At 43.0% G+C, this 24683-nt stretch overlaps 1 protein-coding gene across 1 annotated transcript in view; it reads left to right on the forward strand.

Annotated features, from left to right (window-relative positions):
* WWC2 (WW and C2 domain containing 2) overlaps positions 1-24683 on the forward strand; it is a 957428-nt gene that overhangs the window by 669515 nt on the left and 263230 nt on the right. The window contains exon 18 of the mRNA XM_086962466.1: positions 17005-17200. Within this exon, the coding sequence (XP_086818592.1) occupies positions 17005-17200 (196 nt within the window). The remainder of the gene's footprint in view (positions 1-17004; positions 17201-24683) is intronic.

The following is a 24683-nucleotide window of genomic DNA, read 5'->3' on the forward strand; positions in this document are numbered from 1 at the left end:
CAAAAATCTTACACCCACCCTAAACAATAAAAAATTCCCTTGCCACCCAAAAACCCATACCCAGCCTAACCCCTAAAACATCCCTTACCACCTAAAAATCAATACCCACCCTAAATGCTAAAAATTCCCTGATCACCCGAACACCCATACCTACCTGAAACCATAACATTTCCCTTGCCCCCAAAAATCTACAGCCACAGTAAGCCTTAAAAAAGCACTTTTTGCCTAAAAAGCTATACTCACGCTAAAACCTAAAAAATACCTTGCCAGACAAAAACCCATACCTACTCTAAACCCTAAAACTCGCAGTGAGGGACCCATTCAAAAATATTCAGGCAGAGGCACCCTGATAACAATTCTGCAAGGTCTGTATAAAAATAGGACCAAAACCCATAACCTTCAGGACCTCCCATAGATATACCCAGCAAACTCTGTCAAACGACTTGGCCGCGTCCACAGCGACAACAGCCAAGGGTTCTGTCCTCTGGATAGCCAGGTCGATATTACCTATAAGAAGCTGTATTTGTTCCTCCTGGATATGTCTACCTGCGACAAACCCTTTCTGATCTGGATGTATTAACTTAGGTATCAGCTTGGCCAATCTCCCTGCTAAAATGCCCATAAAGATCTTATAATCGGCATTCAGCAGGGAGATTGGGCGGTAAGAGTCTGCCTTTTTTGGATCCTTGCCTGGTTTCAGTATCAGAACTATTGTTGCCTCTTTCCAAGTGTTAGGGACCTTTCCAGCCAAACCATAGATTGAATTAAAGGTATCTTCCATTGGTTATAGGAGCTCCTCTTTAAGATGTTTGTATATTTCACTCGGGAGTGCATCTGATCCTGCAGCTTTTTTGTTCTTGGATTTATTTATCTGAGCTACGATCTCCTCTGACGTAATGGGGGCATCTAAGTTATTTTTGCTTTCTTCCGAGAGTACTGGGAGTTGTTTATTGCTAAGAAATGACTGAATCAAACTTGGAGGGGGAGCCAAGTCTTCCCTGTACAGTTCTGAGAACATAGAGAGAAGACAGGTCTGTATATCTTCGGTCTTATTTGAAATTTCCCCGCTGGCGTTTATTTTAAGTTCTTTTATGTCATTCCTAGCTCGGTCTGTTCTGGCTTTCCATGCTAATAAAGCACCAGCCTTTTCTCCATATTCATAATTCTGCATCTTACTAGTATCCCACAGTGCCCTGCATTTGGCTTCTAGTCTCCCTCTATATTCTGATCTAGCCTCTTCCAACTTCCCCAAGATTTGAGTGAGTTGCTCCCGGTCCCCATTTGCTAGCTCCGTCTCTTTCTCTCTCCAAGCCATTAATCCTCTCTTCGATACCCTTTAGTACCCCCCCTTCAATCTTGTTCTTATAACAGATGACTCCGTGGGCCAGGCTTTATAGGCGTCTCAGACTACATCCGGTGTTGTTGAGTCGGAGTTCAACATGAAGAACTCCAAGGTCGAGGCTTGTACCACGGCAATCGCATTGGGGTCCTGCAGCTTGGTCCTGTTAAGGGTCCACCTTAGCGACCGCCGCTGCACCTCCTTGATCTGATATACAATATGTAAATGTGCATGGTCAGACAAATGACTCGGGAGCACTGAAATCTCCCCTATGTTAGCTAATGAACCTCTATCTAAAAGAATATAGTCAATCGTGGAGGAATGACAGTACTTTTTGCTATAAAAGGTAAAACCCTTCTCGTTTCCTTTTATTTCCCTCCATAGATCAACTAGGTCCATATCGTGGATCATGTTAACTAATGCCCGACGTACCTTCACTGCACCTTTATAATGACTTAAATTAGACCTATCCTTAAGGGAGTCGATCAGGACATTAAAATCTCCCCCTATCACGTATGGTGGCGGCTCCAGCATCAATACCGATTGTAATTTATAGATATAATCTGGATCGTCCGAATTTGGACCATAAAATGAGGCACAGACCATATCACGATTTTCAAATGCTAGTGTAACAATCAACCATCTACCAGAGGAGTCTAACTGTGCTTCTTTTATATCACAGGGCGTCCCTTTTCTAATTAATATAGTGACCCCTCTATTTTGGGCTGTTTGTTTTGAAGCACCAAAGCTCTTTACTCCAGTAACCTTTGAGAAGATTGCAATGCTTTCTTCATAGCTCAGATGTGTCTCCTGTAACAGACATATTTGTGCAGTTGACAATTCTAAATGTTTAAGAATAAGCCTCTGCCTCCGAGGGCATCTTAAGCCATTGACGTTCCACGAGATAAATATTGCCCCACTATTCCCATTCCCATGACACACTGGGCCAGGGACAGACTAATTTGCATATAGCCAGGTTCTGAGCTGGGATGGTGCAGTGAGCTAAAAAACGGTGTTGGATTAAGCCCTGATCTCTTGACTGGGTGAGAGTATTCTGCTTAATTCAGAAACTCTGTCCATCACCACCCCCTGTTGTTTAATTATTTTGTCCACCATAAGCGTGGAAGGGTATACTCAGACGTGAGTCCCTAGCTCATTGCACCATCAGGATTCAAGCAAGCTGGGCCGAAGACGGCTGAAATGCCAGAAACCGGTCCCCGGTAGCTTGTTTCCTTCCCAGTGAAAGAATTGGCTTGGTAGTTTGGCTTGCCCTGTTCCCATGATACACTGGGCCAGGGACAGACTAATTTGCATATAGCCAGGTTCTGAGCTGGGATGGTGCAGTGAGCTAAAAAACGGTGTTGGATTAAGCCCTGATCTCTTGACTGGGTGAGAGTATTCTGCTTAATTCAGAAACTCTGTCCATCACCACCCCCTGTTGTTTAATTATTTTGTCCACCATAAGCGTGGAAGGGTATACTCAGACGTGAGTCCCTAGCTCATTGCACCATCAGGATTCAAGCAAGCTGGGCCGAAGACGGCTGAAATGCCAGAAACCGGTCCCCGGTAGCTTGTTTCCTTCCCAGTGAAAGAATTGGCTTGGTAGTTTGGCTTGCCCTGTTCCCATGATACACTGGGCCAGGGACAGACTAATTTGCATATAGCCAGGTTCTGAGCTGGGATGGTGCAGTGAGCTAAAAAACGGTGTTGGATTAAGCCCTGATCTCTTGACTGGGTGAGAGTATTCTGCTTAATTCAGAAACTCTGTCCATCACCACCCCCTGTTGTTTAATTATTTTGTCCACCATAAGCGTGGAAGGGTATACTCAGACGTGAGTCCCTAGCTCATTGCACCATCAGGATTCAAGCAAGCTGGGCCGAAGACGGCTGAAATGCCAGAAACCGGTCCCCGGTAGCTTGTTTCCTTCCCAGTGAAAGAGTTGGCTTGGTAGTTTGGCTTGCCCTGTTCCCATGATACACTGGGCCAGGGACAGACTAATTTGCATATAGCCAGGTTCTGAGCTGGGATGGTGCAGTGAGCTAAAAAACGGTGTTGGATTAAGCCCTGATCTCTTGACTGGGTGAGAGTATTCTGCTTAATTCAGAAACTCTGTCCATCACCACCCCCTGTTGTTTAATTACCACTATTCCTTGAAGTCACAGCTGCCATCGTCCTCTTTCCTACCCGTGAGCATCGACCCTTTTTTGAGGCAAGACTTAACACAGTTATACAAATGGTTTAGATGAGGTTGAATTTTTTTTCCTTTTTTCCCACTGCTCCCCCACCACGTGACCCCCCTCCTACCCAGCCCCCCCCCCCCAACCCCGTGCTCCCTCTGCCCATGAGGAACCCTCCCTACTAATAGGCGAAAGCCTATTTAGCCATCTATCCCCTCCATGGAGCAACTGTATAATCACAGTTATTATTTATAAAAAATTCCTGCTAGTTGCACATCATTTTAGTTAAAGACCCGCTTAATCTATCTTAGTCTATTTCGCTCCCTGCCCCTCTTTTCTGTCTCTAATCTTGGCTATAAGAGCGTCCGCTTCCTCCCCTGACCTGATTAGGTGCATGTGGTTGTTCCACATTACTCTCAGCTGTGCCGGAAACTTCAACTGTGCCTTAGCTCCTAAGCTATTTAACTCCTCCAGTCTTTTCCCCAACTCCCACTGCCTTGCTGCAGTGATATGTGAAATGTCAGATCTTATATGAAAAGTAAAGGGGTTGGTGCTGTTGAAGTGTATGGAGCCTACTTTTAATGCAGTAGAGAGAATCTGTTCTTTTATGGAGTATGTCAAAAAATTAACCAGAATTTTTCTGGGTTTCTGCTTTGTAAGATTTCTCTTGAAAGGGTCACGATGCACTCCCTGTATGTAATGCAAAAGGGCCACCTCTGGCATATCTTTTAAAACTGTCCCCTTCAATAGAGCTATGACAAACCCCTGGATATCCCCCCCTCCAAAGACTCTGGCACATTCAGGATTCTCAAATTGTCCTGACGCAAATAATTTTCCAAGCGCTCAATGTCTTCCTTAAGCTCTTTGTTCTGTGCAGACAGCTTAGTGACCTCTGCCTCGGTAGTCCTCATCGACTCCTTAATCTTAGGAAGCTCCAACTCCATTACCTCAGTCCTGAGAGTAACTTCATCTACACTCTTGGTCAGTTCTTCACACAAAGCCTTTATTGCTGCTTGGTTGGCCTCAGAGACTGTAAATCTGTTGGCCATCTCGGCTTGATTGGTTTCAGATACTTTAAACCTACTAGTGATTTCTTCCTTCATGGCCAATAGGATATCGGCCAGCGAACCTGCATTTGCATCTGGTTTATCTGTATGGTACACAACACCCGTACCTGAACTATCAGAAGGGTCAGACCGATTTTCAGAAACATCTTGTGCTATATTTGATATATCTGCGCTTCTGGCCGATATTATGGCGCTCTGCGTGTCCTTTGGGCCTTCCTCCTCTGGAGCCGAATATCGATTGTTTAAACCGATGTCCGCATGTACTACGTCTACTGGGGCAGAACAGTTATCAATGCTGTTCCCATTGATACCTCCCTGTATCGGGCCCTTTAAGGAGTTTATCTCTGGGTTTATCTCTGAGATAGCTGAGGTGGACTGAGAGTACTGAGAGGGCTGGGTGCCCTTACTGTTCTGTACAGACAATGTTAGATGCTTGCTGGACTGATCGGGCTTCCAGGGGGGGGGCAGCTGGAGGCAGAGGTTGTAGTAATGGTACTAGACATTACTTTATAATAAGATTTAAGTAAGGGGATAACTTTTATATTTACTTCTGCCACTTTTGCCCCTTTATTTTTCCCCCTGCTTTTGATGGTTTTGGGGCTTAAATACTCTTCAGAGGTGTTTAGCTTGGTTTGCCCCCTTCTTGCCCGTTCCTTCACTACCAAAATAGGGGGTGAAATGCGTGGTAGATAAACAGGTTTTCCCTTGGATGTATAAAACGCTGTCCTGGCTCTTAGTGTGTATCTGTTGTTTCTCTCTGGAGACTGGCTTTCCTCGATGTTACTGGCCCCAATTACGCTCTCTTTGGCGTCTTTGCCCTTGTCACAGCCTTCCTCTACATCCATACACCTTACCAAATCACTTGTGACGTTATTACCACTGAATTGGTGAAGGTTTAATCCTTGGAGAGCGCTGGCACATATATCACTCTCACCCCCTTCTCTCCCTCGGCTGCTCTCTGCCTCACGTATTGCACAGCCTGCACTGCTTTGCCCCCGTGTCAACCCGCTACTTGCGGTTTTTAATTCTGCTTTCCTCGCCACCTCGGCTCCGCAGACACTCCCGCTGGCTCTGCCGCCGCTGACCCGGAACACCAGCAGTGCGGAATCACGCCTCCACCTCAGCCTGGCCGCCTCCTCCCACCGCCAGTGTCGGTTCCCAGAGACATCGTTCCCAGAGACATCGTTACCGCTCTCAAGCAGTTCGCGGTCACTGCCCCAACTGCGCTTGTCTTCGCTGATCTCCCACCTCTCACCCTTGCCTAACCGGCGAAAACCAAGATTCGGGGGCATTCTCAGCCAGCCAGCCGCAGCTACGGTAAAGTTCAGTGGAGTTCAATTTAATTACGGTACAGGGATATATTACGAAGTTATACAGAGTGCAGGATATAATTATATGGATCTTTCTAAAAAATACATTTTCTACGCAGGAAAACTAGCTACTCCATAGGTAGGGGGAGGTGACCACGGCCGTTCAGCTAGCGGCCGCCATGTTCCTCGTAACCCCGCCCCCCATGAAAGATAGTCACGAATAAAAAAAATTTACAAAATCAAATTTTTTTTTTAAACATCCATTAAGACACTTATTTAAACATGTAATCTTCCATCGACCTTTACATATACATATATAAAACATTTCTTTTTCAGAAAGACACACATTCACTGGATGGTGTCATCAGTGATGTCATGAGTGATGTCACTGACCATGTCATGAGTGAGGTAATATGTGACGTCATCAGCAGTGCATTGCAGGCGCGCAAGTTATAGTGAGTCCAACTAACTATAACGTGGGAATTTTAATGGTTTTATGTCAGTAAAATTTCCAGCTAACTATAACTGGTGTCAAACCTATGTTTTTTTCAGTGAATTTAATAGGTTTTTTAAATGCTAATTCCTAACTATAACTGGTGTGAAACCTATGGTTTTTTCAGTGAATATATATATATATATATATATATATATATATATATATATATATATATATATATATATATATATTTATTAAATAAACAAATGCACTTGTGCTTCCGAAGGGCACACTCGACAATCCAGCCATCCAGCTTGTTGGCCTCTTGCAGCTCTGCTACCCATCGTGCCAGCATTCACCCATGTCCCAACGGGTTTTGAGGCCCTTCCGCCTCTTCTTCATGGGGTCTGTAATGAGGAAGCATACATATCTCACCCCTTCACACAACAAATGTATTCACTCACCCCCATCCCACAGCATCTGTGACAATTTGCCAAACTTTCCAAAGTGGAATGGAGAAATTATGGGGGACGTGAAACAATTGAGAAATTTCTGAGATATAATAGGCGTATCAATTTAGGAAATATATTCCTGCGAAGATTTTCACGTCTCACAACTGATAATTAAAGCCTAAATATGCCTTCCTCCCACTCAAGAGAGACTGGACGAAAATTCAAAATGAACCAGTCTAGAGAGAAGAGTACTGAGAGAAGCGATAGGAAAGTGCCATCTCCCAAGACTATAAAACACACTCAAACCTTCGGAATCACCCTGCAGACAGGGCAAAGTCCAAAACTAGTCATCTGTTTCTCACACATGAGACACTGCCCTAGACTCACACTTTAATTAACGTATTAGACTGGAATGGGAAGCAGTGACACAGTCCACTCAGAAACAAGGGTGCCCTATAAAACTGGCATGCTACACTTTGTTAGAATCTATGTGTAATTCCTGGCCGTCTGTACCAAATGAGGCAAAAACAAGGAGAAGATGGACTACACAAAGCTCGACTGTCAACTACACCAAGTCATGTGACTCAGAGACAGGCTGCTGCCACTAAATGGCTAAGTCAGGACAATGCCAACTTTCTAAAAGTAAACACAAGATGGTGATGGAAGGAGTGTTGAAACTATTCAGACATCCATTCCCAGTCACACATCTGGGTTGAATCCATCATTGTTCTTCAGGTCACTTCAGCACCCCAGTTCAGACCCAGCTATATGCAAATCAGTCTTGACCTTGTGCCTCATGGGAACAGTCCAGACCGAACTGCCAAGACACATCTTCCTTGGACCGGAAACAAGCATTCTGGGACCAGTTGCTGGGTAACATAACTCATCAACCAGGCTAGCTTGAATCCAGTGGCAAAGTGAGCTAGTGACCCACGTCTGGGCATAGGGTGAACAAAGCAAACACAAGGAGATGATGTACAAAGTGCTGAAACTTTTCAGACACTCACCTCAAGTCACAGAAAGCTGATTAGTGGCATAACTCTGAAACCAGTCCCAGGATGCTTGTTTCCATTCAGGTTAGACTGTTCCCATGAGGAACAGGGTCAAGACTGATTTGTACATGCCTGAGTCTGTAACTGGCGGGTGAGTGTCTGAAAAGTTTCAGCGCTCCGTCCATCATCTCCTTGTGTTTGCTTTGTTCGCCCTAAGTTGGCAGGGTATGCCCAGGCGTGTATCTCTTGCTCACTTTGCCACTGGATTCAAGCTAGCCTGGCTGATTTGGGGTGTTACCCCGAAACCAGTGCTAGGATGCTTGTTTCTGGTCCGGGGAACACCTGACTTGACGGGACTGTTCCAATGAGGAACAGGCTCAATGCTGATTTCCATATGCCTGTGTCTAAATTGGGGTGATGAAGTGAGCTAATGAATGATGATGGCTTCAACCCAGATCTGTGACTGGGGGAGTATCTGAAAAATGTCAGTGCTTTGTCCATCAGCTTCTTGTGTTTGCTTTGTTCACCCTAAGTTGACAGGGAATGCCCAGACGTGGGTCCCTTGCTCACTTTGCCACTGGATTCAAGCTAGCTTTTCTGATGAGGGGGTGTTACCTCAAAACCGATCCCAGTATGCTTGTTTGCGGTTTAGGGAAGACCTGGTTCGGCACTTCGGGCTGGATTGTTCTCATGTGGAACAGGGTCAAGATTGATTCGCATATGGCTGGGTCTGAACTGGGGTGGTGGCTGGAGAACGATGATGGATTTAACTCAGGTCTGTGATTGGTGGTGAGTGTCTGAAAAGTTTCAGCACTCCGTTTATCATCTCCTTGTGTTTGCTTTCTTTGCACTAAATTGGAAGGGAATGCCCAGTCATGGGTCCCTTGCTCACTTTGCCTCTGGATTCAAACTAACCTGGCTGTTGAGGGGTGTTACCAGGATGCTTGTTTACAGTCAAGGGAAGACCTGGCCTGGCAGTTAGGGATACATTATTCCCATGAGGCACAGGGCCAAGACTGATTTGCATAAAGCTGGATCTGATCTGGGATGGTGAAGTGAGCTAAAGAACAATTATGGATTCAACCCAGATCTGTGACTTGGGGTGTGAATCTGAAAAGTGACAGCGCTCCGGCCATCATGTCATTGTTTTTGCTTTGTAGGAGAACCAGGCAGCCAGCTATTTTCCTTCATACAGCAAAAGTCAGACTGCAGAAATGTGGCCTTCTCCTGTCTGTGCACACCGAAAACAAAATTCAGTTAAACACTTTTTGAAAATGTGTGATGGTTTCTTAGATCAGCAGGAGTGCAAAGACTAGTCACTTATACATTATAGTCAGGGTCACTAGAATTATGCAAATCAAATTTGCAGTCATGGTGTTTTCTGCATAAGTTTAGTTTTGCCCCCTTTCCTACATAATCTATCATCTGCATCATTCATAATCTGCAGATTTTAACACAAAAATTATTGCTATCGCAAATGAATAAAAAGTTTGTAAAACACAGCAACACGTGTTGTTGCGCAGTGAAAGGCCCTCCGCAAAGGTTGAGTGATCACCTTTTTGTTGCATATTGCTGTATTTGGGTGTTAAACAGATACTAACGATGTTAAACTTTTGCCCAAAAAAATGAGGTAATACTATCACAAAATGTGCTGTATTATGCTGCATAACTTGCCTTTTCTTGACACATAATTTAGTCAAACCTGTCACATAATTTGGGGTCCCCCTGCTGCATAATTCCAGCGCCCCTGAATGGAGTGTACTGGACTGGATATGCCAACCTAACCAGAGAGAACTTCAGGAATTATTTTGAGCACATTCCCAGTCACAAAAAGCTCATTTTACCAAACGGAGCTTTACTTTTGCCATGCTTTCTAAACTTCTAAACTGAGAGTCAATTAATTAGCCAAACGACAATGCTTTTTTCGCAGATAATGTTATCCCATATTGATTATGTTACTAGGGAGCATGGATTTGCTGAGTCTGTCGTCTTCTTTTTTCACCATCTGTACCCTGAAAACTTCAACAGATTTAGCATGTGTCCGGTTTTAAGTAATGGGCTGCTAGAGACAGATGAAAGCAGGTTCCATAGTGCAAAGAAGCCACGCAGTTTACAATTGAAAATTTGCAAAGTCAGACATTTTCCCTACTCACCTACTGAATTGAAATAAGGGAAATCGCACAAGCGAATACAAAGCATTTCACTATCTGCGCTTTTCAAAGTACTCCCTCTCTAAAGCATCAGCACCGAAAACTAATTATACATTTCAAATTAGAAATATTGGGTTTCTCCATTCATGGACACTTAACAGTTTACTGAAATTGACATATAGTTGACGATGGGTTATTTCAGAATGAATTTCCAGCCAGCGCTTAAAGGTGCAAAAATGACAATGTTTAAAGGTCCGAGAATGTGAGTTCCGTTCACATTTTCACTCCTAACAGGATAGTATGTGTCATTGGCGTTAGTAATGTGTTCTTTGCCTTTGCAGATTTGTTCCCTTCCTCCTTCGTGAAGAGCCCCTTCACTGCCCGTTCTCCTTGGCAGCCCTTCCCCCCTGAAGGTGTGCTGGGTGTCGACCCTGCAGCGCAAGAGGGCCTCTATTGTCATGCTCTTGGCTGGGAAAGAGGTGTGAAAGGGAGCTTCCTTCAGCGCTGCATGACAAAGACATTGACTTTGCCGGCTCCGTCAGGCCTCTTTCAGCCCACACCCCCAGGGTTTGCAGAGCTGAGAGCCTTCCCCAGCAGTCTGATTTCTCAAGCTGTCCGTGAGGATACTTGTTTTGTGCCTTTATTTTAGTGTGCACGCATTCTTTGAGCCTCCGGGGCTTCCTCTCATTAATTAGCCCCTTCCTTCTTGCATTCTCACTCCTAAAAGTCCAGTTTGCTCAGTGCGTTTGTACGAGGAAGTAGATCTCTGTCCTAGATGTAAAGTTTACACTTAGGAAGGCATGTGTTCATAAAATATTCTGTATTCAGGACTCAGGAGTAAACTCAGCGTGTACACACAACAGCTCCCTAGCAGCACATGTGCTGAAGGCAGTGGCGCTGTTGAAACCATTGTTAATAATGCTTTCATTTCTGAAATATCAACTGACGCAGGCCACACAAAGACTTTTCCAAATACTTAAAGCATATTTTTACGATGGGATCCACGTTTATTTTCCCAGGGTATCCACTAGTTTTTAAGTACAGTTCCTGGTGAGTGCACGAAAGGTGCATAGATATGAATGCAGCTTGAAAATGAAAGTTGCGCTTGTTCCAAAACTCACTGAGACTAGGAAAAACATTTGTTATTATGAAGTGCTTGTGCATGAACAGTGTGAGCACAAAACATGTGCTCTCATGAAACAATTGTGCGCCTGAATAAAGTGTACATAAATTACATTTGTGGGAGAAAACAGTGGCCTATAAAAAAAAGTGCGCTTACGGCAGAGCGCACCCATGAAAGAAAGCAGTGTGTGCATCAGCGAACATGTGCATAAAGGCATTATGTGCATGAATCCAATGCATGCATTAAATTAGTTTAGACACAATAATGTGCAAGAGACAACAGTGTGCATGAACTGCACTTTTCCATTCAAGCACTTTATATCACATTTTCACCCTTCCATTCACCCACTGATATCCACCATTTCAACTTTGCATTCTGTCATCCATTCATTCTTTCGTCTATCATTTAATCTACATCCATCCATCCACTCTGCCATCCATCCATTATAATCCAACCATTCACTCTGCCATTAATACAGTCTGCCATCCACCCCTCCATTCTGCCATCCATCATCCATTCACACATCCAGCTAATCGGCCATCTATTCTTTCATCTTTTAACACACCCTACCATCACTTTACTTTCCCATTGTTTACCTGTCCATCAAACTATCCATCCATCCAACCCATTAACTCTGCTATCCTTTCACCTATCCATCCACCTATTAATTTACTCACCCATCCATCCAACCTTTTATTCTGCCATCCTGCCCATCCACCTATCTCTTTTCTCATCCTTTCACCCACTCATCTAGCTACCCACCCACTCATCTACTCACAAACTCATTCATCCATCCTTCCACCCTTCCTTTCATTCAATATTTCTTCCATCTTTCTCTTTTCTATTTGTGCACTTTTCGTTCTTCAGTCCTCCTGCTTGCTCTTTTATTAACCTTATATTCCTTTTTCGAGTTAATTATGAACTTTTGTCTGCAGAGTTGCATACATAGGAGGCCAAAAAAGAACCCCAAACCTGCTTTAGTTGCTAAAGCGGTGATTCACGACATCACTAATTGTCTCCCCCTATGTATCTCATCCAAAGTGCTTTGAGGCTACTGCAAGGTGGGCATAACATTGCTTCAGTTAGCTGCCTGAAAGAATGTAGCCTTTACCACAAAACAACACTATTCTCTCCCTCATCTAGCCATCATCTCAAAGAACTTATTCCTTGTTGCATAGTAATATTTAAACAAGGGCAAAGCAATATGAAGGGCCTGCATTTTTGGTATAAGCATTAAACTAACAATTGTCTTTGATGCCCCTAGGTTACTTGCCAAAAGCAAGAAAATCAGTTTATATTGGATTGCATTGTATTACACCTTCATGCTTTAATTGTTCCTCTCTATGACACTTTACACCTCTCTACGATGCTTTATTCCACTCTGCACCACTTTAGTCCTCATTACTTTACATTGCTTCACTCTTCTCCACTCTGACACTTTATTCCTCTCTGCAACACTTTGCTCCACTCTGCTCCACTTAACAACACTATACCCCATTCTACTCCTTGATACAACACTTTACTCCACTCTGCTCCATCTGCTCTACTCTACTAAACTTTATGACATTTGGCTCCACTCTACAACACTTTACTCCACTCTACAACACTTTTCTCCACTCTATGGCACTTTACTCCACGCTATGACACTTTACTCCACGCTATGACACTTTACTCCACGCTATGACACTTAGCTCCACTCTACGCCACTGTACAATACTTTACTTCACATTTCTCTACTCTGTCCACTCTGACACTTTACACCTCTACATGACACTTTGCTCCACTTTACAACTCTATACTCCATTCTACTCCTCTATACAACACTTTACTCCACTGTGCTCCATCTGCTCCACTCTACTCCACTTTATGACATTCTGCTCTACTCTACAACAATTTACTCCACTCTAAAACACTTTACTCCACTCTAACATTCTACTACACTTTACTTCGTTGTGCTATACTTTAGAACATTATACTCCATTCTACTCCTCTCTACAACACTTCACTCCACGCCTCTCCGCTCCACTCTACTCTACTCCAAAACACTCCACCCTAGGACACTTAATACTCCTCTCTCCTCTATGCCACTCCAGAACTCTCCAGTCTATACTCCTCCATTCTACACCGCTCTATTCCACGACACTCTACAACACTCCACAACACTCATCTCCCTCTCTGTTACTTCCCAATCCTCCACTCCACTCTCCTCCCCTCCGCACCACTCCACTCCACTGCACTCTACTCTACAACACTCCGTGACATTCCACAACACTCCACTCCATTCAACTCCATGACACACCACTCTATCTAACTCCTCTCTATACCATTCCAAAACCCTCCGCACCACTCTACACTCCACGTCACTCTAAGCTACTTCATGCCACGTCACTCTATGCCTCTTCATTCTTCCACACTTTACTCTACTTTGGAGTATGCTGGTGTAGAAAATGACTAAACACACATTGGCAGAGCCAATAACTCTTGCATAGGTGAGACCTTATGCCTTTGTCAATTCTTGCTACGATTGCTCTTCATCTACACTTGGGAATGTCAACAAACTGTGTTAACTTGGAAAACCTTTGGAACTGTTTTTACATTAAGCCGTTCAAATGTTTTAAAAATGATAATTACATATAATGGCGATATACGAATATATCTTCTAAGCAGTTTACTATTAATATAAGAACTTTCCTTTTCGTTTAAAAATATACTTCCCCATGCTGTGGGCATAACGTTACTTCAGTTCGCTACCTGTGAGAATGTAGCCATTACCGCAAAATACCGCTAGTCTCTCACTCCTCTAGCCATCATAAAACATGTATTCCACATTGCTTATTAATATTTAAGCAAAGGCAAAGCAATAGAAAGACTTTGTTTTGCTGGTAAGTACTAGCATTAAAATGTAACAATAGGCATTGAAGCCTCTAATTTTTCTTGCCAAAAACAATCAAATCAGTTTATTTGTATAGCATTCTATTGCACCATCATTTTTTATTTGCAAATAAGGATACAATGTCAACAGTGAAGTATTCTGGGTTTCAAAACTGACCACAATTGCTTTTAGCAATGTTATCAAACCACCAACATATAGACCCAAAATGTCAAAATTCAAAAGCTTCATGTCAATAAAGGTTTATTTTTATAAATAGAGAAAAGAATCATTTGAATGAAAAATACTTTGATAAACATAGTGCTATGCAGCTTTTACTTTGAAAAGTCTGTTTTTATGCTGCTAATATGTGTTTCTGTTGAGCAAAGTGTATTTAAGTGCAAAGTGTGGCTATGACTATGGCTTGGTGTCTTTGTATGAATATGTCATCATGACAAAGCAGTGCATTTTTTAAGTCTGGCTCAACATACATGTGGCATACTCTGCCAATCAACATCATGTAATCAAATCAGTTCCTACAAAAGAATTCCATAATTGTCACAATTCTAACATAATACTTGTAAAGGCAGAAATTCAAAGATTCTGCTTAACTCTGTAGTCCTAAAAAAGATGGTCGGGTGCTCTGACCTACTGCAAAGGTATCAAACAACTTGGCACAATGGTAATTCGCGCATCCCACACTTTCCCTTGTTACAAATTTCTGGTGCTTGCTCTATTCTCTGCATATTGTTCTGCTCTTTAAATCCCTTAAAATAAATATTATTGTGATATTCGAATATATCTTTTAATAAGTCACTAATTTTATAAGACATCCCTTGTCTGTTAATATGTATTCTTACCCATGCTGCGGGCATGACATTGCTTCCGTTCACTGTATGCAAGAAGGTAGCCCATAGCACAATATAACTATTCACTCACACACCTCAAGCCATTATCTAAAAGAACATATTCCATAGTGCATATTAGTATGTGAACAAAGGCAAAGCAACATAAAAACTCTGAATTCCTGATACAAGCATTGAAATGCAACAATAGGCATTGATGACGCAAGGTTATGGGCAAAAAACGATGACATCAGTTTATATCCTATTGCAGTGCAATGCACCATCATTATTTAATTGCAGCTTCAGATCAAAAGGCAATTGTGAAGTATTTTGGGCTTAGAAATTTAACCTAATTGCTTTTAGCTTTATTTATAATACCACAAACTATTTTCAGACACAAAAAGTCTAAATTAAAATAGCTTCATGCAAATAAAAAAATAATTGTAATAAATAGAAAGGTTAATTTTCATGAAAAAATTTGAATAATTACAGGACTGTGCAGCTTTCCTTTTGAAACGTCTGTCCCTTGTGCCTCTAGCATGAGATTCTGGTGAGCAAGTGTGTTTAAAATGCAAAGTGTGTTTAAGACTGCAATACCATCACCGGTCTACGGGGGCAGAGCTGAGCACAAATATAAACACACTTGACGTAACACAGGTCCCCACAAGGCAGTTTTTTAAAAAGTTGTAAAAATTGACACAGATGTTACTTAAGCCATTTTTTATCATTTAGAAGACATTGCCTTGTGGGGACTTGGGTTCAAGTCCCCACAGTGCACTCAAGCCCCCACAGCGTGAGTGTGTTATCACACCCAAGTCCCCACAAGGATAGTAACACAAACCCACACACACACACACACACACACACACACACACACACACACACACGCGCGCGCACACACACCCACACACACCACACACACTCACCATCCCCAAAAACTCACCTCAATACCCCTCCAAGAAGTGGGTCGCCCTCGGAGAAACTGAGATGTGAGAATTTGCACAGAGAAGATTGTGATTTGTTGGTTGAGGATGATTAGAAAGAGGCTGAGCTTCGGAAGAAGAGCATAAGGAAACTCCACCGGCATATCAATGCCAAACTACTTGATCTGTGGAAGCCTGAAACTTTTACCTCAGTTTGATTCTAATTTACAGACATCTGTGCTGCTCACACATGGGGGGGCTAAAGTAGAGAACACTAATGAGTATTTTCAGTGTTTCTAACAGGACTCAGGCATCACCGGCCAACTGTGTCCGTGGAAGCCTTCCCAATGTCACTCTTCAACGTTGTCACCCTCTTGCCGCTTGGAGTCACTGGTTATCCTGTTCCCAATTTGGCACATCAGGTGGGGTCTTTTGGACGCATCTAAAAAGATGTATACTGCTGTACTGGGCTGGCTGTTACGGATTGGTTCCCATTGCTAAAATATATTTCAGATCAGAGAGCATGCAGATTTGCAGCACCTGGAGGAGGCTGCAAACTGCACACCAATCACGCTGATGCTGCATAGATGGCACAGCCGTAAAATAAATAAGTTTGAGTCTGACGAGCAAGCAGCCCAATCTGTCTGAGTAGGAAATAAATGTGTTTCATATCCGGATGTCTGCTCTCCCATATGAAAAAGTGTTGGACAGAGAACTGAGTGGTGACAGAGAACAAAGGGAACAGACTGGTCAACAGAGAGCAGAGAAGGAGAAAAGCATGGTTACAGCTTCAAGCACCAGAACTCTGCAGTTAACAAATCAATCAAATACCTCTCACAACTCAAAACAACTGCACACCAATCACGCTGATGCTGCATAGATGGCACAGCCGTAAAATAAATAAGTTTGAGTCTGACGAGCAAGCAGCCCAATCTGTCTGAGTAGGAAATAAATGTGTTTCATATCCGGATGTCTGCTCTCCCATATGAAAAAGTGTTGGACAGAGAACTGAGTGGTGACAGAGAACAAAGGGAACAGACTGGTCAACAGAGAGCAGAGAAGGAGAAAAGCATGGTTACAGCTTCAAGCACCAGAACTCTGCAGTTAACAAATCAATCAAATACCTCTCACAACTCAAAACAATAAAAAATAGCAGTCTTCCTGCAAACAAAACACATGCAGTGTAACCGTATGCAGATGCAACCTTCAAAACCAAGCTCCGCCTTTCTGAGGCAAACATTCGACTGCATTTGTAAAGGTGGTGGTGCTTTAATTGTATTTTACGAATCCAGCCTAAGTCTTGTTATCGTTTTTTTGAAGGGTTGACATGCTGGCCGATGCAGCTTCTGAAGTTGTAATGGAAGAGAATGACCAAATAAAGAAGATGGTGGATGAGGAAGAATGTTTAGATGAGCAGATTTTTTTTATTGATTCATCCGAAACTATGAAGGAAGAAGGTGATATCAACAATACTGATGACTGCACTGGGCAAGCAGTGGGTATTTCACCAACACTGGTGAGTAATTGAACCATATTTCTACATCATAATTTACGATGAATTGAATTGAATGTATGATTGAATTGAATTGCTTACTTACAATGTTGCATGTACTGCTCATCTGTATATAATTTAAATGAAATCCTAGATTTCTTATATTGATGTTAAAAGAAAAGGATAGTGTAGTGTGTACCGTGACTGGCACTGTAAACCACCTTACACTACACTTATTCTGCTTTACATTTTATCTGTACTCCCTAAAATGAAATGTTGTGTTCTCTTGGAATAATGTTATACATAAAGTGACCCATGCAGGTAAGAGTGGTCGGGCGGGTCAGGGTGAGGGGTGGAGGTTGTGAAACGACAACGAGGGAAACTTGAAGTAAAAAAAACATGTTTTTCTTTTTTCTAATGTAAGTTTCCCGCATCCCCCCTTATATCGAATCCCCCCTGATCCTGCCCCGCCACTCTTACCTGCATGGGATCTGCCTGCGGTGAACTGGAAGAGTGAGCTTGAGCAGGTGTGCTAACAGTTGATCTGCCACTGATCTGAGGAGTGGTTTCCTGACAATAAATCCTACCTCTGAGGCTTTACAGCATGGTGAAGCTACTATAATTTGGAAACGTGTATGCTATGACAGCATCCTTGGGCCTATGCGTTGTTGGCCACATGTAAGACTGGGGCTTTTCAAGTAATTGACTGAAAGAAGGCCTGGAATGATGTAACAAGCCAGTCCCTCAAACAAGGTCTACAGATGCTGGTAGGCGAGCTGGTTGGGTTCTGCTAAACGGTTAAGCTGCATAATCCCATGTCATTCTCAAGTCCCTCAGGAGCACCTCTCGAACCTGCCTGGCGCAAGGATTAGTCAATGCACCAATACGAATTAGAAATCCAATTGGGCTACATCCATACACATCCCGCTGAGCAATTCTGTGCAGGAAGTATTTTTGGTTAAATTCAGTCTTAAAAGAATATTTCAAGGACAACTTGAGATACCAAACCCTCTTGCGTCATTGCACAACACACTCAAAAATTTACTAAGAAACAAGAGAGGTACTTTAAACTGTTTTTTTAAATCCTAAAGAAAGCAGGGAATATACTATTCAGTGTTAGAGACAAGATGAAGGCAAAAGAGATTACGGGATGCAAGTATTATTGAACTCATTGAATTGGCTGAGAAGATTTCATTGTTCATCATAGAAACACATCTGTATACTAAAGTAATACTCAGAGTAAACCTCAGAGATCTGAAAAAAAATTCTTTGGCCAGTTCCTCCTTCCCAGGATTGACGAGCTGTTATCATTTACTATAGGCATGAAATAGTTTTCCACCCTTGATTTGTTTTCCGCTTATCAACAGATTCAATTATATCCTGAAAGAAAAGCATTAACAGTGTTAACTAAACCTTTTGAATGTTTTAATTCTGCCACTTGGACTGTCCTCAGCAGCTGCTATTTATCTAAGGTGAATGACTAAATTGTTTAGTAAAATGCCAGCTGTTACTTGTTTTCAAAATGAAGTACTAATGATATGCAGAAACACAGAGAAACATGATGATCATTTATGCAAGGTTCTAGAGGTATCTGAGGAATGTTGCTTTATTGCAGAAATCAGCAAGCGCAAATGTGTCCAGTATAATGCAATGTATTGGCTCATATGGCTACTTGTAGCGAAATGAAGCGGAAAGAGAAATTGGTAGAAGCCACTAGAAATGCCCTGGCACTATTGACTAAAGACAACCTCAGATCATTTCTTGGCATGTCTGAGTTTTACTCTAAGTTTCTGGTTAATTTGAAATTAAAAATATTTTTGTATAGCACATGGCTACCCATTGGCATCCCAGCACTGCAGAAACTAATGAGGAGCAGATGGAATTATGGGAATAGCCATGTCTTCAAGTGTCTGCGGAATGATAAGTGGTTAGCTTCCCTACAGATAGAGAGGGGAAGTGAGTTTCAGAGACTAGAGGCGTTATAGGAGAAAAGGCGTCCCCCTGTACGGGCCTTCCTAATTTTGGAAACCTAAGCTAAATGGAGTTCATCTGAAAGGAGACTTCTGGTGGCTTTATAAGGTTTAATGAGGTTTTTAATGATGGGAGGACCTTTGCCCTGAAAGTTTTTGTGTGTGATGCAGAGGGCCTCGTAATGTATTCGCTCCTGTATCGGGAGCCAGTGAAGTGCTCTTAAGGCAGGCTTGGCCGAGCAGCGGTTGTTTGTGCCCGTAGGGAGCCTTGCTGCTGAAATCTGGACCACCTATAGTTTGGAAATATCTGAGTTAGACACATCTAGATAAAGGGCTTTACCTTAGAATAAGCGCCTGAATTAGGAGCTTTCTAGAATTACCGGGTAGAAGAGGCAGTATTTTCCGTGTGGTTCGGAGCAAGCCATAGCAAATGGCGGCGGTTTGTCTGGCTTGTGTTCTAAAGGTATGGTGCCCCAGGCTCTTTATTTCCTTTTTTGGTGTTGGTGCGGGCCCCATGCAGGACGCCCACAGAGTGTAAGGGTTAAAAATTGCTTGGTTGCCCATCAGCATGAGCTCCGTCTTCTCGCCGTTGAACTTGAGATGGGATGAACTCATCCAGCTAGCGGCTTCTTTAAGACAGGAGCTCAGGTTCATGGGAGTCTGCTCTGCCTAGTTCAATGCCACGATAAGCTGGGTGTCATCCGCGTAAGTTACTAGTTGGATTCCGAAAGGTGCTACTATCTCAGCAAGTGAGGACATGTACACATTAAAAAGTGTAGGGCTCAGGGATGAGCCCTGAGGAACCCCACATTGGAGTGGTGTTCCACTCTAGAAAAGGTTTTTTGAGTAATCAGGGAATTTCTAGGCGCTCAGCTTAAGTAGACGCAGTAGTTTCTAAGGAAAAGGATGTCGTCAATGGTGGAACTAGGTGAGGGGGATAAGCCCTATAACTCCCCAATTAAGTGTGGGATCACCCCGTACAATACAGAATTAAAGCAGTGACCTAGTCACACATAAATAAAGTTTAAACGTTATGTTAATGTGAACATATATTGTACAAAATGCAAGCCAACAAAAATGGAAATCGTCTCCTGTAGAATTCTGACAAATGTTCAGTCTTTAGTTCTCAAGCAAACCAGCCGACACGTATTTCTTCGCATGTGGAACAATCTTTCTGGGACTTCCTCAGGACTGTGTCAAATGATATTAAATACCTGGGTTGTCGCTCAGCCGGTGATAATTCCGACCCGGCCGGGCCCAAGACAATATAGTCTGCTTCGATAGTCTAAAACAAGGAAATCAGAAGTATCGTATCACAATAATATGACGCTCGTTAGCTGTCTGGATTTGAGGGAGAACCCATACCGTGTCTTGGGAACTGAACCAGAAAACACTTGAGTGTTGCAGAAACAGTATGATGCAGTAAGTCACGATATGCGCTGTGCGCGAAATGCAGAAACTAGGAAGGGATAACTCCTCTTGCCACGGCGATCTCCAGTGAGTTTGCCTGAATACCTTCCCCACGGGCCACTGTGTACCTAGTTGAGGACATTGGAGTGGCACTGGTCGAGATCGGATGTTCCCTTCAAACACCTGGAAGGATCTTCCTTTGTGGAATGATTCCAACGAGGATAGGGCTGTGCCTGTCACTCCCACTTTTTTGAGCCAGTGTATCAGGGGTGGTGGTTCACCATATCGAAGGCTGCACTTAGGTCCAAGAGAATGATGGCTAAGGACCCTCCGGAGTCAAGAATCTTTCTGGACTCCTCCACCACCGCAATTAGTACAGTCTCAGTGCCCTGGCCGGGACGAAAGCCAGTCTGAGAAGAATGGAGCAATTTAAACGTTTCGAGATGCGCAGAAAGTAGGTGATTAACATATTTTTCTGCGACCTAACTAATTGCAGGAAGTAAGGAGATGGGGCGATAATTGGCAAACTCCGTGAGGTCTAGATGAGATTTTTTTAGTAGCGCTTTCACCATGGCATTCTTCCAGTCCTGGGGGACTATTAGCAATGGGAGAAATGATGGTGGGTGTTGCTGACTTCAAAATATAGAAGGGGGAGGGATCAAGCGGAGAGCCACTCTTGATCGAGTCTATAGATGGAAGGGAGAAGTTCCTCAGTGAGTGGAGCGTAAGACTCTAGATAGAAGGCATTATTCTGAGGTTCTAATTCGAGCGGCTCGAGTAGGTACTCATTGTTGTCCGGTGGGAGAAGGTTAAGTATATTTTGAATTTTCGTGGACAAAAAATCTGCTAACTCCTCACAACGATGGCCTGACAAGTCCGGGGCTGAGGGGGGATCTGGAACTTTCATACTTTTTTTATGATCTGAAATTTCTCTCTTTAGAAGAGTTGGAGGAAGATAAAAAATATTCTTCATAATAGGCTGCCTGGGTTGCTTTGATTGCTGCTTTGTAGGAGGTGATGGATGCCCTGTAGTCAGATTTTTTCTCACTCGCAAAGTCTTTCCTCCATACTCTTTCTAGCCTTTTGCATTGTTTTAGTTTGCGAAGTTCGTGGGTGAACCAGGGGTACTTATTGGGTCCGACTTTTTGTAGTATAGATTTCCTAGGCAATACTACATCTAGTGAATTCTCAATCCATGAGTAGAACTTTCTGCTAGCTTTTGAAGGATCAGAGTGGTACGTAGATATGGTTTATTGCAATTCCTGAGTCCATTCCTCTACGATCAATTCCTACCATTGGTGGGCTTGAATACGGGATGCTAACACATGCGGGCACGGGAAGGTTGGATACCATGAAAAAGGGACTTGAAAGTGGTCTGACCAAGGGAAGGGGAAGGGCTCCTTTCCTTTTAGTTCTGCTATACTTGAAAAGATAGGGTCAAGGAGATAACCTTTCATGTGGGTGGCTTGATAAATCTTTAGATGCATCTGGTAGGCTGCGAGATCATAAGCAAGCTCGTTGGCCACTTTGTCTAAAGGGTCATCAAAATGAAAGTTCAAATCTTCAAGAAGGTTAACATTGGGCGACATTCTAAATAAGTTTAGGACAGGTTCAAGTAGCAAGCTGCAAGATTATCCCTGTACTCCTGGGGGGCATGTAAAGAAGAATACCAACAAAAGTATGTAAAGGGGTGAATTCAATAGAAAAATGGGTGTTTTCACAGTCTAGGAGGGGGCGGCTCAGAATGCGGCACACTAAATGATCTTTGTAGATAATAGCGATCTCATCACCCTTGCTACATTTTCTATCTACAAGCTGAATCAAGAAGCCAGGGAGAAGTGCTTGATCAACGTCTGGATCTGAGCTTGGCGAAAGGCCAAGTCTCTGTGAGGAATAGAACATCTGGTGCTGTATCTTGCAGTAATATTGAGATTTCCGTGGCGTGTTTTGGCATGGATCTGCAATTTAGCAGAGCCATGTTGAACTGATTCCCTGCCGATAGATGGTAACTTGCCATTAAAGGCAGTTTATATAGGCAGTGAGGACACTTGTCTTGCAGTTTCTCCATAGAGATGGAAAGGTTACAGAGTGGGGTTACAACTTCCCTAATTTGGAATAGTTTTTCCCTGGAGTATTGAAGGGGGGCTGGAGGAAGTGAGGCAGAGGTTCTGGGCCCAATGCCCGGTCTGGTGCGGACGGGCGCTGACGGGCTTGCCTTTGGCCTGCCTTCGGCTTGCCTCCTGTGCATCCGCTGCGTGCTTCGCTCTGCATGGGATTTTATGAGGTTGGGGGAGACTTGACAGCCAACCTTCAGTTTGCCGGAAATCGCCTGCCTCCACTCATATAAAGCCCATCACATGCCCACATATTCTTGCCCTGATTTTCCTCTCTGCCGTTTTGATTTTCCTTTTATGATGGTAGCTAGATGCTGTGGTGAAGCAATGGAGTTACACATGTACTATATAGATGCAGCTCTCTTATTTGTATTTTAAGGAGGGCTAGTTCAGCTACTTCAGCTAAATGTCTCTTTACCAATCACTGTGGCTGCCCGTGCTTCTATTTCCACCTTGCTACTCATTCAGAGCTATAAACTCTCTCTATCCTAACTTGTTAGCAACATCCCAAATGTCAACCTGCTAATCTTCATTGCTCCCTCAGTCTTAGATTTGGGGATCAAGTTTGATTTATACTCAACTGTGACATCTTACCTCTATTTTGTGTGAGAGGGGAAGGATGGAGAGGAGGAAGAAGGGTTAGTTTGTATTTTTTCTACAGTGACTGTCATCTCTGGACCACTGGAAAATATTCCAGAAGCCTCACTTAGACAATGAGCTAACTTTGCTGCTGTGCTCTGTCAGGGAATATGAGCTTCTTGAATGCCCATTGTCCATAGCCTTGACATTCAGAGCAAGGTGCAGCTAAATGAAGACCTCTGTGGAGGGTATTTCAGGTAGTAAGCTGCGTAAGTGCTATGAGGGCCATGCAGCCCAGCTGTCTAGGATAATGGTACATTTAGAGGGTCAAATATTTACAGGAGACTTTTGACTGTCCTACATTGCCTGCTTGTCCCACTTGGCTGTAGGGAAGTCCATGTTCCTCTAATTCTAGTTTGAGGGCAACACAGGATTCTTCCTAATCACTATAGAGCTTTGAAGCATGCGCCATTGGGAGAGCCAGGATTCCTTAATTTGAACTTTATACAAAATCGTAGTTAAATTGATTATGTGGAAGCCTCTGTCTTGACGTGAGCTATGTCTGAGCTCCATCACAGTCAAATAAACTCGAACAGTTTTCTGTGGGGATTCCTGAGCGTACAAGGTACAAGCTGCAAGGCTAAGAGCAGCACCAAACAAACATCAGAGTTTACAAAACAAGCTTGAAAGCATTCATAAACGAATGCTGTTAAAACAACTTAATGATTTAAATGACACAACAATATAGCACAGCTGATATTACATAACTGGATATATTCAAAATGAACTGGGAGGATTTTTGTATCAAAAGGCAGTCTGTGTACACCAATGCTGTGTTTATGAATCTCGAAACAGTCCCTAATTGGTAGAAGTGCATTCATAGTTGTCCCTAAAACCCCCTCAATGGTATATATTTAAAACAAAATATTTGTAGGAAAATGGTTTCCATAAAAAGCATTGGTGCCTTCAATTAGAAGAACAAGTGTGCTTGCTTCTAAAGTAGCAGGTGGAAAGAAATGCCCAGATCTTCAGAGCATGTAGCACAAATGATATAATATTTCCTTGGTGGTTCAAAACGTTGTTAAACGGAAATGTTTGTTCACAACAGGCTTAAGGGAGGAAATAGTGTCTTCCGACTACAAGTCAGGACAATCATCATAAGCCCAATTCCTACTGCTCTTGCTGGTTTTCATTACTGATTTTGTCTCTGGTTGTAAATCTTCCATACTCTTCATGCCATAATATTTGATCCATGACAGGCGGACTATTTCTGAAGAGATCATAGACCCTTTTGGTTTTGGGGGGATGAAAGAGGTCTGATCATACCCTGAAAGCTGTTTTTCAGTTTCAAAGGTTCAAAGGAAAGCATATATAACCAGAATCCAGAGTTGTGGGATTTGTATTTGTTTGCCTTTAATGTAATAGCTCTTGAAG

Source organism: Lissotriton vulgaris, chromosome 3_1 (assembly GCF_964263255.1).
Source record: "Lissotriton vulgaris chromosome 3_1, aLisVul1.2, whole genome shotgun sequence".
Classification (NCBI taxonomy): Eukaryota; Metazoa; Chordata; class Amphibia; order Caudata; family Salamandridae; genus Lissotriton; species Lissotriton vulgaris.